Raw genomic sequence first — 18,110 nt, 5'->3', positions numbered from 1 at the left:
GTCATTTTAATCACAGAGGCTGCCTATGAACATTCAAAAAACTTTTTCAGTTTTTCTTGGTATTTCCAGTAGCTAAAAGGAAATAGGTACAGGAAGTACAGAGAATTAGCAAACAAATAACTGGAGAATGGAAGATTACCATGCTAATAAAATAATATCTTCCATTTAAAATGATTTTCTTTAATGCAGACATCCTCAGTATGTTAAAGACAATATCAGAATTTCATGGTGGAAACCATTTTTCAAAAAAGGCTGGACAGTTATACAAGCAAGCATATTGCAGTTCATAAAGTTGAACAGTAGATGGCATTTTATTCTTTTTCTAACTTCAATTGGAATAATTGAGGGGAAATATTTTTCACTGAATTTTAAGGCTATTTGGTAAAGACCTTCAGTAAAGTTTCTCTTCTAATTTTCCTCTTCATTCAAATATAAAGTGAAAGGGTATCATTAGGGAGTTGGTACCGCGTTCTCCATTTTATAAATGAAGAAATTGAGGCTTAGAGAGTATGCAGCTTGCCTAAGGACACAATTAGTAACTGATTTGAAATTCAGACTTTGACAATCTGATTTAGACGTCTTACTCTTAACCAATAATCTGTACTGTCTCTCTGTCAACTATTAAGCTATAAATACTGTTTTTAATGTCATTTCCTTTTTTTTCTTACTCCTTTCAATTTTGTTGCTAATGTTGATGTGGCTTAAAATGCTAGAATTTTTATTTTTATAGCATTTTTTAAAGTCAGCTAAGCTGATAAATTTCATGAACTCCAACATGATTGCTACCAGTAAGTGGTCATTTAATTTGCAGAGAATGATACATACCTAATACATTATTTTATCCTAAAACATAAATATGTATTAATTTGCTAGTTTTAAATGTGGAGCCAAACTGAATGTGGGGTCAAAGATTGTAATTGTCATCTTTTTTAATATAAACCATGCCCATTATATTTTTTATGATCTCCAGTTTCAGTTTCTGTAAAGCATGAACCTAACAAAACTTTCCAAACAATCTGATTATAGAATTCTTCTAGGTTTTTCTTTCCTCTCCCGATTAGTAGCAACTTTTTTCTAATAATTTACCTTTATGAATTATTTCTAAATTGTCCTTATGCATTTTCAACTCTTTTTCATCAGTTTATAAAATTTTTAATACATTAAACATTAACAAGTACAAATGACAAACCATCTGAAAACAAGCAGCCGACAGAAAACATGCAAGTCATTTAAGACAACTTATATTTAATTTAAATGAGCATATAGAGATTTCTTTCAGAAGTCATTTTATTTACAGGAGTATATATTTTCAAATTATTGAAGGCATTCTAAAGCAATTCTGAGCTGGGTTGAATGAAGTTTATCATCTATGAGCATTTTTCCTGCTACTCTAATTTTCTTCAGTCCAGACTTCTCTAGTTTTTCATTCACACCTGAAGCTCCAGGTGAGAATCATGGCTACTGAGAGGACACCCCTCAAGCATGATTGGGCAGGAGGAAAGTTACAAACTCAATTGTACTTCATTTTCCACACTTTGGCAAAGAATATTCCTGCCAGCAATTAGTTTTCTATTTTAAAATAGCATTTAAGCATCTTTAGAAATTTGTAAAATCTTTTTTGTCCCTTATTGTAATAAGTAATAGGATAAAGTTCCCCTCAGGCCAGAAGCATGAATTTAGTCCACAAAAACGTGTGTGTAAATATTTTTAGATCTGAGATTTAGTTTATCAGTTTCATAACATCCACAGAAGTTTATGGTTTAAGAAGCCAAATCATTTTTATGAGGACTATAGTGAGAAACAGTCTTCTAAATCCCTCTCCCTAACTCTGTTAGCCGTTTCTTCTGTTTCCATTTTTTCCTAAATAATATGTTTATATCATTATTTCTACATTTATTAATTTCAAACATTATCTGTTAACTTATTACAGATAAAAGGACTTGGCCTCCTGATGCCACCTTATTCCTTCTCTCTCTCTTCACTTTCCTCATCCTCCCTGTATGTTATAGATATTCCCATTTCAGATTAAATCATTTATGATTACTAATATAGCTAAGCCATGAATGTATACTATGACTACATTTCCTTTCTGGTATAATGTTTTGTTTTTAGAATTAATTGCTTCATTTTTATCTTTGGTTTTCTATCCAACTATAGTGAATTATTTCCAAACTCTCCAAGGATTACAAAACCCCACTGAATGCTATTTTCCACAGGGTATTCCAAAAACATCAATACTCTGTCGTTTTAATTTTCCCAGAGACATCTCTCCTGAAGCCCACTCTCTTCCCATTTCAGTATACAGCTGTGACTGTGTGTAGCTAGATGCAGCTATATGGATAATCACAGATGAACTATAATAATTGGGAAAAGATTGATACTTAATAAATGCCTTTGGAAAAACTGTTTAGAGAAAAAATGAATTTAGATTAATACTTCACACTGGAATTTCAAATGTTTTAATAAGTTAAGCCAAAATAAGTAAATGTTATAAGAATATAACTACCTCAGCTGTCCAAAGCTGGTTTTGGTTTCATCATGGAAGCAAGAGGAAATTAATGACAGGATTAACCACAACTTAAAAAAATGGATGTGCATTGAAAATTAAGACAAATAAATGAAATGGGGAAATTGTTTACACTCTTAGATAAGTATCTATAATTATTAAATGAGTTTAGTCAGGAACTATTAAATTTAAATATTAATATCCTTTCAATTCTTAGCAAATAAGATGGATAGTTGACAAAATGGAATACAAATATGAAACATTAATAAAGAACCACAACTTGAATAGTAGATTTCACCTCAGACTTAAACAAGAGGCTGTGTAATTGATTGACAGTGGAAAAATAGTCCACTTTTGTGTTATTCCTGCTGTAAATATTTTTCTGAAGTATCATCCAGCAGTAAGCAACAAAAGCTATAAAAGCTGATAATACTTTTTGATATGATCATTCCATTGTTCGCAATATATTTTTGTTATACAGAAGTAACTCTCAAAAGAGGATCTTTCTTTTGCAAAATGTGCTAAATGTAATAGAAAAAGACAAAGTAGTATGTTGGTATAAAAACTATCTCATTAAGAACTATAGCTGGTCTCTGTATTACCTCATGAAAAAAAGTATATTAATAAAATGAGAAGGAAAAAAGGCAAAACACAGAAGCATATGTGTAATGATAATATTAATTATGCTTAAGGATCAAAGAGTCCATAAAACAGATTAATGGTTGCCAGGGTTAAGGATGGTTGGGGAAGGAACAGAGAGATGGATATGACTGTCAAGGGTGGCCCGAGGGAGATCTTCGTGGTGATGAGTATTCTGTATCTTGATTGAGTGATAGTTAATGGGAACTTAGGTGATAAAATGACAGAGATCTATACACAGGCATTATGTCATGGTGAGCTTCCTGGTTTTGACTTTGTTATATTCTAATTATGTCAGATGTAACCATGGCAGGAAACTGGGTGAAGAGCACACAGTACTTTTCAATATGATCTCTGTGTCTTCCTATAAATCTACCATTTCAAAAAAAAAAAGTTGGTTTTTTAAGTTTCTAAAATCTTATAAAATTGTTGGCATACTCAGGTTAAAGGGATATTTTGGGGTGTTTAGTTTTGTTTTGCTTTTTGTCTTGTGATTTTGTTTGTTTTTTCCATGTTAAAGTTGGTTGAGCATACAATTATTTTAAGTGCCTGTGTATTCTTCATAATTTATGGAATCAAATTAATAGAAATTTTGCTGTGGATTTTCTGCCACCTTGTTACTTCTTTTATTTTTTTTCTTCTTAGTATGTGCCAAGAGTTGTAACCTCTGCACAACAGAAAGCAGGAAGAACTATTACAGCCCGGATCACAGGAAGATGTGATTTTGCTTCAAAAAATAGAATTAGCAGCAGTTTAGCTATAATGGGAGTTTCTCCTCCCATGAGCTCAGTTGTTGTGGAAAAACATCATCCAGTCACAGTGGTGAGTCCACATTTGATGACCTTTTGTCAAAAAGTCTTTTTCCTGAGAGTTCATAGACTAGTAAACACTTACATAACATGTTGAGAAGACAAAAATTTATGACAACTGGTACTTGTTTTGCCTTTTCCTGATAGAGTTTTTTTTTTTAATATATATACTTGTTTTTCTCAAACCTGCTATAAATCTACCTTTCTGCTGTTGGGAAATTAATTTCAGAAACATCGTTTCTTCCAAACTGTAAAAATTATAAAATACTAAAAGTAATCCAGTGTGTTTGTGGTCAAAAGAGTAAAATATGTAAATGCTTTGTTATCAGTTTAAAAAGAGACAAAAATTGTTCACTCACTAGCTGTTCATGTAGCAGATATTTGATTATAAGCAAACTCCCCTACATTTATAGTTTTTAATTTTTGGTCCTTTTTTTAAAAAAGTCTTCCCCTTTTTTCAATACAATTGTCAGCATGTTTTTAGTTTAACAAAATTCAACTTGCAATAAATGCATGTGATATAAAGAAGGTGCATTGAATTTGAAGCAAAAATTTTAAAATCCGAGTTAGTGCTTCAGCTTTGCTACTTATTGCCTTTGTGATATATACAAATCAAGTAAAATATTTGAGCCTCCACTTTCTCTTCTGTAAAATGGGGTTAGTAAGAATAGTTAGCTCCTCGGGTGATTGTTAGGATTCAAGATTAAATAAGATAATGTAAAAATTAAATGAGATGTATTAAGGCATTTTATAAACTATAAAACCATAAGCAAATTTAACTTACTGAAAGTTCCTAGAAAAAGATACATGAGATATCTCTGAATTATTTCCTACAAATGTGTACGAATCAACAATTATCTCACAAAGTATAATAAGAGTGATAAGAACATCCCTAAGGAAAAACAAGGATTGATTTTTTTTTTTTTTTTTTTTTTTTCTGAGACGGAGTTTCTCTCTTGTCGCCCAGGCTAGAGTGCAATGGTGCAATCTTGGCCCACTGCAACCTCTGCCCCCTGGGTTCAAACAATTCTCCTGCCTCAGCCCTCCCGAGTAGCTGGGATTACAGGCACCCGCCACCACACCCAGCTAATTTCAGAGATTGATTTTAAAAGAGAATGCCCTCTATAAATTCTCAGCATTGGACAACATTCCTGTGTACTAAGTATTAGAAAAAAAAAAAAAAGGTTATATAGAATGATATTAAATCCTTTTTTCCTGAGTACTAGCTGGTCACTAGATGATTAAATGAAGACAAGCTGGATTGATTTGAACTGAACTTCAGGTGAAGTGGGACCTTAGCAAGGTGGAAGGCTGGAGATAGAAGCACCAAGTCCAGATAGAGACATGGAGATGACAGAGGATTTATTTTAGAATTATCTTAGGTTTCATGTTTCATAAGTTGGACAGACTCAAAGTTCATAGAAGACTTTTCTATATATTTTTGAATATGGAAGACAATTATCAAAAATGAGAAGAAATAAACCCACTTCTGTTTTTTCAGATGTAGAAAATGTATAGAGATGGTGAGAGACTGTCCATTTGTAAGGTAAAGAAGGTGTAAAGAGAGCACATATGTGTTTATTTTTTATTAGACAACCTTTTGTTTTGTAATAATGATGGGAATTCATATTTTACAGAAGAAAAATCAAAGAACTAAACATTTAGAACCCTTGTTTCTGATACTTATCTCCCATGCTGCCCTCCCTTTATTCAGTATGTGCATTTCTCCCCACTAACTGCATATGAATCAGATAGCCATCAGCTGCCTGGATTATGTGACAGACACAGTGGCAGTCATTTGTACTGTATTTCTTTTCACCCTGGGAATCAAGATCTAAATCTACCAGAAATAGTTATTACTAAAAAACCAAGGATGCGATTTGTGACACTGTAGCCTCATCTGCTGGATAATGCATGCTTCTAGGGCCACTTCATTCTCTGTCGTATTTTGTGTATCATAATTTCAGTGGCTGCTTTATTTCTACAGTTCCTCTTACCCATCCTCCCCAAGGAGAGAGCCTTTTTGGTGGGCTCAGGTTAGGTGGCTGGCAACTAACATTTCCTGTCTGCTGCAAGAGTGTCTCCTATTTATAATGGTTATCCAGTTATTTATGTACAAAGAAACATTTTTATAAGATACTTTAAGAAAAGAAGTTATTTTTCTTTTTCTTTAAAAAGGAGTGCTGTTCTTTTTAAAACGGAATCTGACAGAATCTTTTGTTTTTGAGAGGTTTCATTCTTTTTTTAAGCAAAAACTACAGCCTGGAGTTTTTTAAATACATAGTGAATGTTTTGACCAAATGTATGTAATTTTACTTAAAGTATTTTAACAATGACTTTTCTAAGTGGAAGACCCTAATAGAAATTGACATGTCTTTGTCAGTGACGTGGACTGAGAACTTACCTTGATTAACAAATCCCACTGCTGGCTAAGAAGCTTTATCAGGTTTAATAGGAAAAAGCCTTGTACTGATACATATTGTTCATATGTTTACATGTAATGTGTACTTGTATACATAGTGTGTACTTACATGTATTACATGCATATTATATGTGTAGAGTGAGTCACGTGTGTCCTGACTTTAATGATTCAGTGCACATATCTGAGGTGTTCCTTTGAGCTCTGAGGTGATGTGCATAAAAGTTTTAGTCTGCTCCCAGGTGAACCAGGTTAAATATGAGGGCTCTGGTTTAAAGCAAGGACGAGACTGCATTCTGAGAGCTTCCGTGTGCCCCTGGGATTGGTTTCCACATACTAACAGTCAAGTAGAGAGAAGGAAGTTGGATGGAATGAGGGGAGGACTCAGGGCTGACCCCTCTTCCAAACACCACAGAGTTTCTCTCTGTATACAAAGCCTCTGTACACATTACCAGATTCCACTTGGCCCTGTTGGAGGAATGGCTGCCATGGCTTTCTTAATGATCCTTGTGGATATAGCTCTGATATTACATTGTGGGTGTTTAACACATCAGTCAGACTGGGTAGGGGTTCCTTACAGAGAAAGGCCTCATCTAATTAACAGCTGCTTCACTCCACTCATTGCTTCTTTCTACTGGATCTTAATAAATGTTTGTTGCGTTAAATTATAGACGATAGATGATGAAATGATACATAGTATACATAATCTTGGGATATTATTAAAGCAGATTTTTGTCTTTTCAGCAAACCATTCCTCAAGCAACTGCAGCAAAATATCCCCGGACCATTCATCCTGAAAGTAGTACCTCAGCTTCCAGATCACTTGGAACCAGATCAGCTCACACCCAGTCTCTCACAAGTGTTCATTCCATAAAAGTGGTTGATTAAAGTGAATATGTCCATAGTGGGGTCTTTTAATCCCTCTGGTCTTACCAAGGGTTAGAAGTCTTTTGTTTTTAACTTTTCCATATTGTTAGAACATCATAGATACATCATGTTCATCTGTTCAAAATTACAAGAGGCTTTTTCAAGCTCTACCATGCTTTGTAACTGTATGTAGAAATTATTTTAATGTTATTTTTTTATTTAAGCAATTAAGTAAAACTTTTTTAAATTAAAAAAACTGGACTTTATTTCTTTAATATGTTTAGCCTATTGCTGGTTACATCATCAAAGTATATAAATTTATTTTCACTATTTATAAAACACTAAATCATTTCCAATATTATGCAGCTGTAATTCACTCAGAGTGTTGAGAGGGAACCTTACTAAAAACAAAGTATTAGAACTAGTAGAAACTAGGATATTTTTATTTTTAATTTAAAAAAGACCAAGTGTAATAATAAATTTTTTTTTTTTTTTTTTTTTTTTTTTTTTTTTTTTTTTTGAGACAGAGTCTCGCTCTGTCACCCAGGTTGGAGTGCAGTGATGTGACCTCGGCTCACTGCCTCCTCCTCCCGTGTTCAAGCAATTCTCCTGCCCCAGCCTCCTGAGTATCTGGGATTACAAGTGCCAGCCACCATGCCCGGCTAATTTTTGTATCTTTTTTTAGTAGAGACGAGGTTTCATCATGTTGGCCAGGCTGGTCCCAAATTCCTGACCTCAAGTGATCCGCCCTCCTGAGCCTCCCAAAGTGCTGGGATTACAGGCATGAGCCACCACGTGCGGCCCCAAGTTTTTTGTGGCTTTAACATGTTAGTCTTCATTTTTCCAGGACTCTTAACAGTTGAAAATAGACGGAAACGGCAACACCTATAAATCATTTTTTAATGCCAAAAGGGAAAACATTTGTAATACTAGCACTAGAGTTACAGAAGTATCAGAAATTTCCTGTTAGAATGAGCCTGTTTCTGGTGTTCTTTCTCACCTTATTTGAAACTCTGCAGCACTGAACCTACCTTGTTCTCCCCGAACATCTAAACACTGTTCTGTGGTGGTGTAGCCCTGAGCAACTCAGCACACCTAGGCCTGGGCAGAAATTTTTCAATGGCTGGCCAATACAAAGAAACCATCTGGGCAGAACTGATTTAGGTGAACAAGACTTGGCTTCTAATGGTTTTATTGCTGACTGATTGTGTGGGCCAATTAAATGAATCTCTGGACCTTCATCTGTGAAATAAGAGTAAAATCTACCTACTATTTCACAGAACTTATACATCAAAATGAACAGGTTCTAAAGAGTTTGTCCAGGACCTCAATTTCCATATCTTTTAGCAGAGTGGATGGAGTTAATCATCTGAAGCCTCTTCTAATTTGAATATAAGTTCTCTGCACTAATTTTTATTATAGGAAATAGGTTTTCTTGCTGCCTCACATTGTTCACAGGACATCGGAGAATAAATGTGATATAGGCAAATAGAATCCTAAGGCCTTTCTGAATTACTAGGCTGTTTCTTAAAGGGTATTAGATATTTACACAACACTTGTTCTGGATTCTGGCCCAGCTATCTTTGTGGTAAACAGCTCCACCCCTCATGGGCTTAAGCAAGCTTTTCATGAACACAAACCACCAGCACCTCATCTCCTGCCCTTTCCGTGTGTGTGCTCTTCCCGGGCTTCTCCGTTCACTCTCAGTTGAGTCAGGATAGTGCAGGCTCCACTGGGGAGCCCACTCATGCAACCCAGAATTAATACTTGGCATCGTGGTAAACAGACCAATTCTTCCTTCCTTCTCCCTGTATGAATTGTCCTGAAATGCATTAGTATATCGTGAATTGTCCTGAGATGCATTAGTATATCGTGTCTCTCGGAATAGAGTAGCCCAAGATTAAATAATCAGTTATGCTTGTACCAAGTGATGGCCACTTAGGTAATTCACTTTGTTCTCACTCTCCCTCCTTCCCTAGATAACTCCCCTTTCTCCTTCACTCCTGCTTCCCCGGATGTACACTTCTGAAAAAGTTGTTGCATACAAACTTCGGTCTTAGACAAGCTCTACTTTTTGAGGAATCTAGACTACAACTAGGAATGGTTTTCAGTATCCAAGCGAAAACAATATGGACAAACTGAAGTGAATATTATGAATGTTGTGATTAAGAATATTATAAACATATTTTTAAGCTTTAAACTCTAGAAATGTATGTTGTCTAAAGCACCAAGCAATTAGTGTTGGCCTAAGTTAACGTAAATTCAACAGTTTAACACTTGACACAGTTGTAGTATATATTCGTATTTGTTTATTTTTGCATAACGAGGTTACCCCAATCTGGTGGGGAGCAGTGATAGAGAAAGAGAGGTCGGTGGAAACTGGCCACACTGAAGAACAGATGGGACAATACTTCTCAATATGTTTTTGAGAAACGTTTTGGAATCATGTGAATCTATTACCTGTTTTAAACATTCGTAAGATTAAGTGGGCCATTTATAATCAGTATGAGACAAAGACATAAAACTATAAATTTGTGATAGAATAACTGGATTAAAATTGCTTATGGTTTTAGTATGTGCCTTGTAAATTTAGAGTCAGAATCTGAGAATGGAGAGTCTTAAAATCCAATGAATAGGTGCACATAAACTGACACAAATTGATACTCAATTTGACATTTATTTCATAACTTAGATTACAAAAATAATGCATGTTGATTGTGAAAAAAAGAATGGAATGTACCCAAAAGTACAAAGAAAATAATCATCTGTAATTACATCACCAAGAGATTTAAAAAAAAAATTGGTGTACATACTTCTGGTCTTTCCTAAGTAATATATTACACAAAATGTGTGATTTAAAGTCAACAATGACTATAAATTCCAAACCCAGTTTCTCTTACTGAAAGAGAAATAACAGTTGATTTCCGTCCTATGGGCGTGAGGCTAGGCATTTCACAGGCATTTTCCCTTCATCTTCATTCCAACCCTATGGATTAAATAGACATCTCTCCCAGTTTATAGAGAAGGAAACTGAAGCTCTAAGAACTTAAACAACATTAACATGCCCAAAGGTTCACATCTAATAAGTGGCAAAACCAAGTTCAAAACCATATGTGTCTATTATAAAAACTGTTGTTTTTTACTGTACCATGATGCTGCTCCCATGAGTTTTTTTAAAAAACATGACATACGAAACCCTCCTAGATTATCTTATTACATGTGTTACGTCAAATGACAGAAATGGGAAAATCATATACAACTTGCCCTCAGCAAAAAAACTATATTTGACTTTTTAGTGGTTGAAAAGTATCATGGTATTACCCTTCTTTCATCTGTTAGAGTTCCTTGTCACCACCATCATCATAGTTGAAAATCAGTGCTACTGCTAGAAGAAATTTATGGCATCAAAAGAACTGAATGCTGAGTGGAAAATCATGTAAATACAATTTCTTTAGGCATTTATGAAACTACACATTTCTTGGAGTTTAAGTCAGTTTTGCTTTTGAAATGACGAGTCTTTTCTGGAAAAAATAAGATAACATTTATTAATACCTAAAATTTTTAAAGCACTGATTGTCTACCAGGCACTATTATTCATTAAATCCCACAACAGCCCTTTGAAGTAAACATTTTTATTTTCTTTCCTAGTTAATAAATGAGAAGGTTGTCACAGGAAGGTCATAGAACTTGCTCAAGGTTTACAACCAGTCAGTCAGCTTTGGAGTTCAAGAGTGAGCTCACACAGCCTTGCGTCAGAACACATACCCTTAGCCAGTTCAGTGGACTGCATCTTCGTCTTCTCTGAGAGTTCTTATGGAACCTCTTTCATAGGAAGACTACATTTAACCCTTTTCCCGTTTAGAAAAAAAAAGTGCAGCTCACTGCCAGCGCTTCTTTAATTTTACATAAACACGCTCTTTGAGGCTGAAGCAAATCTGACTGATTTTCATTGTGAAAAACAAATATAAAAACTTCTTGGAGTTATTTCTAAACAGAACTAACATCAGAATAGTCTGAATCATCCGAATCATCAATTTCTGAAAAATTGGATTTACGGAATGAATCTTTGGCCAACAATTGTTTGAGAACAATGTTAACATCACATATAGGAATGCTACATTTTCTAGGACTTGACATTTTCAATGATCAAGAATTTCCATATTTTGTAAATGGAAATACCACTAGTAAAACCAGAATGCTATAAGTAGAATGATATCTTTTGTTTCCAAAGTCAATATACTAGAGCGATCCAAAAATAATAATAATAACAAGATAATTCATGGCAAAGTTTTCTCAGGGTAAATGCTGCAAGAACCGCTGGCGAGTATTCTCGGGGCCAATGGGAACAGGGTTAAAGTTGAGGGAAAAACTCCAATATTATGAGATCATGTGATGGAAGGTAGGTATCCACACATTGTTCCTTGTACCTACTACTGCTGGAAACTATTGGATCAGTCGGTGTTCACTCATTTATCTTCTTGCTCCAGGTAAAACTGCTTCAGTGAAAATAATGGCAGATGTTCCTGTATTTTGCTTGAATGTTTGTTATTATATGAGAGCTACAACACCTAATTTATTGATAAGTTTTTAAAGGATCTTTCCTGACAATATGGTCAGTGATTTTGGCAGACTGATTTTTAGCAATAACCTCAGGTGGCAAAGTAATAGCCTGTCTGCTCTTTTTGTTCTACCTAGAGATAACATTTTCAAATACACTAGCCTGCAGTTTATCAATAGGAGTAAAATGGCATTTTAAGCAAGACAACTCTTAGTCATGGAGAACAATCCTATAACTGTATGGGATAGTTTAGCACTTCTGCCCCACCCCACCTGCCCCTACCACACATACACATAAACAAAAACACTCCCACACTTTTTCAAATGCCGAGTAGGGGGATGACACAGAACTGCCGGGCTAATGAGTAACCAGTATTGACTGGGTCATTCCCCAAAGGAGAAGCTGCTGACAGCTTACAAGCCCCTTCCATAGTTCCATATTCCATGTGAGCCACAGCTAACACCACGCTGGGACTGTAGCTGGTCAGGATGGTATTTCTGTAGACTGCTTCCTGAAATTTTAAGGGAGAAAGAATTTCTGTTGTTGAAACTGTCACTTACCAGCTAGTTTTGGGAAACCTGCGTGTACCAGCTCTTCATACAGTTGCTTGGCCGGGTCAGCCTGAGTCATCAGGGTCCCATGTAGCCAGATAAGCAGAGCCCTGTGACCATGTTCACGGAAGCTTTCATTTCCTGTGCCAAGCACAAGAGGTCCGAGGTAAAACACCACGAGCTGCTATCTCTTTCCATTGTGATCTCAGTTCCAACTAAACTTTCTGAATGACTGTTTGCTTGCCTGTTCCTCTTCGAAAAAAGCCCTTCCAGTTGCCCTCTCTGTGCTGCTTTATGATGACCAGCATTTGCTTCCCCTCCAGCCCTTGCCATGCACCTGCTGTGCTTGGCACACACCCAAAGGAGTATACAAGAGAGAGGACAGCTGTGGTGCCTGCCCAACGGGAACAATTTTAATGAAATGTGCAACTTCTCATAGACCAGTGCTCTTCAGACTCACAGTGCTTATTTCACCTCGGTATCTTACTAAAATGCAAGTTTGGATTCAGTAGGTCTGGGATAAGAACCCATGCATCTAACAAACTCCCGGGTGCTGCTGCCACTGCTGCTCCATATTCCCCACTCTGAGTAGCAAGCATGCACCATTCATTCTGCCACTCCTGTCTCAAGGAAGCTACTCTGAGGGAAGTTTGCATCCCTGGGCCAGGATTATTCATTTGATAAATACTCACTGCATATCTCAGCCTAGAGAGGTGTTAGGGGAAGTACTGGGATAGGGAGCCACAAAGCCTCTGTGGTTCCCAACAGGACTTCACTACAGGCTCCTTGCTCAGAGAGAGAGTGTGCAGGAGCAGACATGCTGTGCAACGGAAGGGCCTGAGCTCTGCAGGGGTGAGGGAGAAGTTCACTGGACAGACTGTTACGGAGAAGCGGGCATTTCAGGGAGAGGGAACTGCATGCTTGCAGAATGTACTCCAGGACAAGTCCTCTGTTCCTTTCCTAATCTTGCTCTTGACGAACTAATTTTTCTTAAATACCATCATGAGTCTGTCACTCCTTTGCTCAAAAGCCCACAGACTCCCCAGTGCCAGTAACCTTACCCTGGATCACAACATAATTGAATTGTAAATGTCATTGTTATTGTGCCAACTAGATTATAAACTCCATCAAACATGCATGGCTTAGAGAGCTGATGTATCTATCCCTCATCCGGCAGAAATAAACACTCCAGGCCCTCCATAAAGGTTCCATCAAAACACTTTAAAATCCCCCTTATCCTGCTGGCAAGTACTCTGAAGATACACTATATTTTCAAGTCATCTCTTTAGGTCAAGATAGAGTTCCAGGAGGCAACTCAATTTTCCTAAAGACTTCACAGAACACTATAAGCCTAATTAATGACAAAAAAGAAATCTTAACAATAAAAAATTTTTTCTAGTTAGAAACTAGTTAGTATTCAATGTTTTCAATACATTATCTTCTATTTTTCACATGAAAATGTATCCTAAGAATGTGCAATACAAAGTCTCATAATTTACTTGTATGTGATATAAATAGTGTGTGCTCACGGACTGTGCTTCTGCCATCCCCGGTTCCCAGCAATCCCTAATACAAATCGACCCCTGAGCAAGGAGACCTTCTCATCTTAGGATGTCCATGAGAGGGCAGTGCTCTGAATAGAAAACTTTGCCAAGAAACGTGTTTGCTTCATTGTTTTCAAAGCTAATTAGTTGATTAATGCCAAGTAAACTTTCTATGTTTCCTAGGTTTTCGTCTAACCACAAAAAAGCAAAATTAAGGAATCTAGCTGACCTGACCTCACTAATTATGACAGTTTGAGTCCAGCTGAAATGATTTCATTGCTTGGAATCATCTAGCCAAGAAAGCCCTCTGAGTCTGTATTCCCCGTGTCACTCATGGCACAGCCAAGTCTCCCATAAGGCAGTGTCCTACAACAACCCTTTCTCCCACACCCACCTGGTTTAAGGAATTCCTCTTTCTGGAGCGCAGACTTAAACAGTGAGCCTATTGATTACAGAATAAACCCATTCACCCCAGGACAGTCTCAAGGAACATAGAAATCAGATTGGCTTCCCACTGACACACCAACTGATAAATCCTTGCTTGCTTCCTTAGTGACCGTCCAGTTGGGAATCTTACTGTCTCTCTAGGCTAAATGCCACATGTCTGATATGGCTCAATACACATAATCATCCCTTGCAAACTTCAGTTTACTGCAGACCATGAGTGTTCACTTTCTGCAAATAACGCCCAAATCACTGGTGTGGACCTAAGCTAACTGCCCCTATTCCTGGGCCCCTTGAAGACTGCGGCTTATTGTGAGTGCCGCGCACTTCCTTGGAAGACCTCACACCAGGAGGCACTGCTCTTCCTAACAGTGAATTCCTCCTGCCCACATCATCTAGTCCGTACTCACCCGACCACTGCTCCTCAATGGCTCTAATCTGGTCATCTGTAAAGTTCCACGAACGGGCCAGCCTCTGCCAGTCATTGGCCTTCAGCTGATGGTAAGCCAAGTCCCAGAGAAGCGTGCGGATATGTCTGGTCTCCAGACTGTGATCTTGCTTGAATGTCAGAGTAAAGCCTGTTGATGGGTCCCTGATGCTGTCATGATGCTCCTAAAGTGAAAATAATTGTATCAGAAGATTTCAGACGTGTTCTACTTATTACCTTATTTCAGAGTATATATGTTTTTCAAACATAACTGGTAAAGTGGTAACCGAGACTATGTTTTCAATGATATCTGTCACTGGATTATTTTGGGTTTTTTTGCCATCCAAAATGGAAACAAATGCTTGAAATTAAAAGCTTGGGTACCGTCTGTCTGACATAAGAAATGTGAGGGATTTTGCCAGTTGTGTCCCATGCTGCTTAGAACAGAGAATGAGAACAGAGAGGCTGTCTTGGGAAAGGATGTGTCACAACAACAAAACCATCTTCAATGGCCTTCGTTTGAACCCATACCCCCGTTTCTTCTTTTGGGTATTTGATGTTCTCATATTGAAGCTTCAGTGAGCCCAGATTGGCTGTATCCTTAATAAGACCTCACAGCTGGTCCCTCATTCATCCTGCTCTCTGGTGAGCATGAGGAGAGTAAACTAGGAGCCTAGCTCAGGCTGGGGCTTGGGGAAGAGGTGACCAAGGGGGTGGAGAAGACAGGAGTGGACATCATTTAAAGTCACTGCAGCCAGGCTCAGCCCAATAGCACTATGCCTAGATTGGCATCTTGTTTTCTGACTGTTGAAAGTTTCCTTTTGTCCCTTCTGCAGAATCCACTAGAGTCCTGCAGAATCAAACCACAAACACCGGAGAAAATCACTGAGTGAAAGCAGGCATCGCTGCTTCCTAGAACTGCATGTTGTGCTTATGCCACTAGGCCTCCAGGTAATCCTCCTGCAGAAGGTTGCAGATCAGTTAAGGACGTGCAGGACACGCGGCCCACCAAGAAGTCTGGGACTTCCTACTTACCTCTCCTTTTTCATGTATAGGGACTTCTATTTTTGTCTTTCACTTAAATAGATGTGTATCTTAATGAAAATATTCTTGACAACAAGATGGAAATCCAGGCTGGGGCAGGAAATGAACCAAAAGTGTCTAGGACCCTGGGTTTAAAAACTGATGAGAAGAACTTGATGGGCCCCCACCATGGATCCTTCACAGCATCAGCAACCTCCTCCAGGAAGCTCGACAAGGGAAGTGCAATAAGCTCCTCCTGGGAAGCTTGGCCAAGAAGGGCAAAACCTTCCTCTAGTATCTGAACTTTGTGTACAGAAGTTGGAATAGGAATGGGAGGTGTGAATTACCCATAATTGTTTTAGAGGCTGTAAAAAGCAGGGTCTTCTCCAACCCAGCCTCAGCTTTACTTCCACAGTGCCTAGCTCCCAGGAATTCTAAAAGAAGTAAGATTGAGGATGGGGAGCTCCAACAAACTTGGGAGCTGCGGGCCACTTCACTTTGTCCTTCTCTCCTCATTCCGTCTCCTGAAACAATGACGACTTCAACAAGATCAAAAGCCTAAATGTCACAAGGGAAAGGGAAGAACACAAAATGCTTCTGCATTTATATTTGTGCGATAACATTTTTAGTTCTTCAAGAAACTTACATGGTTTGTGCCTTTCAGGATTGGATTGGGTGGTCCCTTAGGCTTCCATTGAAAAGGGCAGGAGATTTGGAAAGCCTAGGTCTTTTTCAGCAGCCAGTGAAGCATTAAATAGCTTGCCTGCCAAAACACTGAACTATTTGCAGGAATAACATGAGCCAGAACTGGTGGAAATTAAAATAACATAAGCCAGGTTTTAGGAAGCTCCCATTTGCCTCTGAACCACTGAATTTAATAATGGATGATTGGGTGGTTAGGTTAATGGATAAATGGATATGAGAGAGGAAATTTAAATCATATCTTTAATCCTTTTACTAGGAACCATTTTATATTAGGCGAGGATATAAACTTGTTCAATGAACAAAGAGAATTTAAAATAATAAATGCATTTGGTTAAAAAAATATTTAAAGATGTATCTTAAAAAACAAGTATTTCTCCCACTCCAGATCCCAGGACCCCAATTGTCACCAGAGTTAACAACTCTTACCATTTCTGGGGGTCTCCTTTAGCTATATTCACGTTTTATATACGGTTTTCAAAGTATACCTAACTCTTATGTCTTAAAGATTCATTAGGAAAGAGGGCATATTCATTTGGTGGGAAAGTAATTTATTCTCATCTACCCAAAATAATTTTTAAAAAGCTATCAGGAATTAAAAATAGAACCAATGAATATTTCTATTTCCAAAGAAAATGTGAAAGCAAGTTAAGGAGAAAGAGAAAAGATAGAACTTGGTAAAGTTGTCTTCAATAAAATACAATGATAATTTAAGAAACTGAGCCTGAGGATAGGAAAAGAGGAAGAGGTAAAGGGAGGAGATGGAAAAACATAGAAATATGAGGAATGGGAGAGAAGAAACAGAGAGTTCCAATTGTTAAAATAAAAAGTTTTACAAGCAAAGCACTTTTTTTTGTTTTGTTTTACAGGCAAGAAAAGTTGCAGGGAGGATGGTGTGACCTTTAAAAGAATACATCAAGACTACCAAGCTAATTAAACAGGATTGTGAGAGAGAAGGAAATGAGTAAATGCTTTTTGCTTTAAGGATTTAAGGGAAATTTCCCAGGACTGGCCAGGTGGACAGCAATCCAGGTTTGTAGAAACTCAGGGTGGACCCCAAGTGATTAGGGCCTGAATTCTGGAGCTAACACATTGGGCCAGGGGTAGCCATGCAGCCTAGAATGGAAACAACACATCACTATAAGTCAAGAATGGTGCCTGGCAGTGCCATTCTTGCCTGAGGGCATAGAGTTGAATCTTGCAGGGGAGGGCAGTCTATTGAGAAGCTGCATGGGTAGCAGATATCAGAGGAAATAAAAATAAAAGAACAGCAAAAAGAATGACTTACAGACAGGTTTTTTTGTGTTCTTAGATGAATAAGGTTTTCGTGACTCTCACAGAATACTTGAGTGCCCGAAAGCCCGCACGGCGGTGTGTTGAAAACTGCCGAGCCACACAAAGGAGTTTTTTTAACCACTCATTCATGCTTCTGGGAATAGCTCATGGCCAGACTGTGGACAGAGGGAACAACCAGGCGTCACCCATCAGGAGCTCACACGCTAGGCCCATTATAGCTGGCCTGGTCAGTGCCGGTTGGCCCTAGTGAACTCTACGCACTCTCAGTTCTGACGTCTGATGTCCACAAAGGAAGAGGCAGCTGTTCATTCCACGAATGGGGGCA

At 37.6% G+C, this 18,110-nt stretch overlaps 2 protein-coding genes across 6 annotated transcripts in view; one reads left to right on the top strand and one right to left on the bottom strand.

Annotated features, from left to right (window-relative positions):
- Window positions 1–7,496, top strand: part of POC5 (POC5 centriolar protein) — a 37,198-nt gene extending 29,702 nt beyond the window's left edge. For 3 of the 5 annotated variants that reach the window (XM_002815656.5, XM_063724144.1, XM_054555640.2), the window contains 2 exons: window positions 3,791–3,967; window positions 7,118–7,496. In XM_002815656.5, the coding sequence (XP_002815702.1) occupies window positions 3,791–3,967; window positions 7,118–7,261 (321 nt within the window). In that variant the 3' untranslated portion in view covers window positions 7,262–7,496. Of the gene's footprint in view, window positions 1–3,790; window positions 3,968–5,455 lie in introns of all 5 variants that reach the window. The other 2 variants (XM_054555641.2, XM_063724145.1) reach the window with 2 other exon arrangements.
- A 2,408-nt stretch (window positions 7,497–9,904) lies between these two features.
- Window positions 9,905–18,110, bottom strand: part of ANKDD1B (ankyrin repeat and death domain containing 1B) — a 54,515-nt gene continuing 46,309 nt past the window's right edge. Inside the window, exons 13-15 of the mRNA XM_054555639.2 lie at window positions 14,748–14,949; window positions 12,359–12,490; window positions 9,905–10,761 (exon numbers count right to left, since the gene is read on the bottom strand). Coding sequence (XP_054411614.2) covers window positions 10,700–10,761; window positions 12,359–12,490; window positions 14,748–14,949 — 396 coding nt within the window. The 3' untranslated portion in view covers window positions 9,905–10,699. The remainder of the gene's footprint in view (window positions 10,762–12,358; window positions 12,491–14,747; window positions 14,950–18,110) is intronic.

This window comes from Pongo abelii, chromosome 4 (genome assembly GCF_028885655.2).
Source record: "Pongo abelii isolate AG06213 chromosome 4, NHGRI_mPonAbe1-v2.0_pri, whole genome shotgun sequence".
NCBI classification, from domain to species: Eukaryota; Metazoa; Chordata; class Mammalia; order Primates; family Hominidae; genus Pongo; species Pongo abelii.
This window is presented reverse-complemented; position numbering and strand designations above follow the sequence as displayed.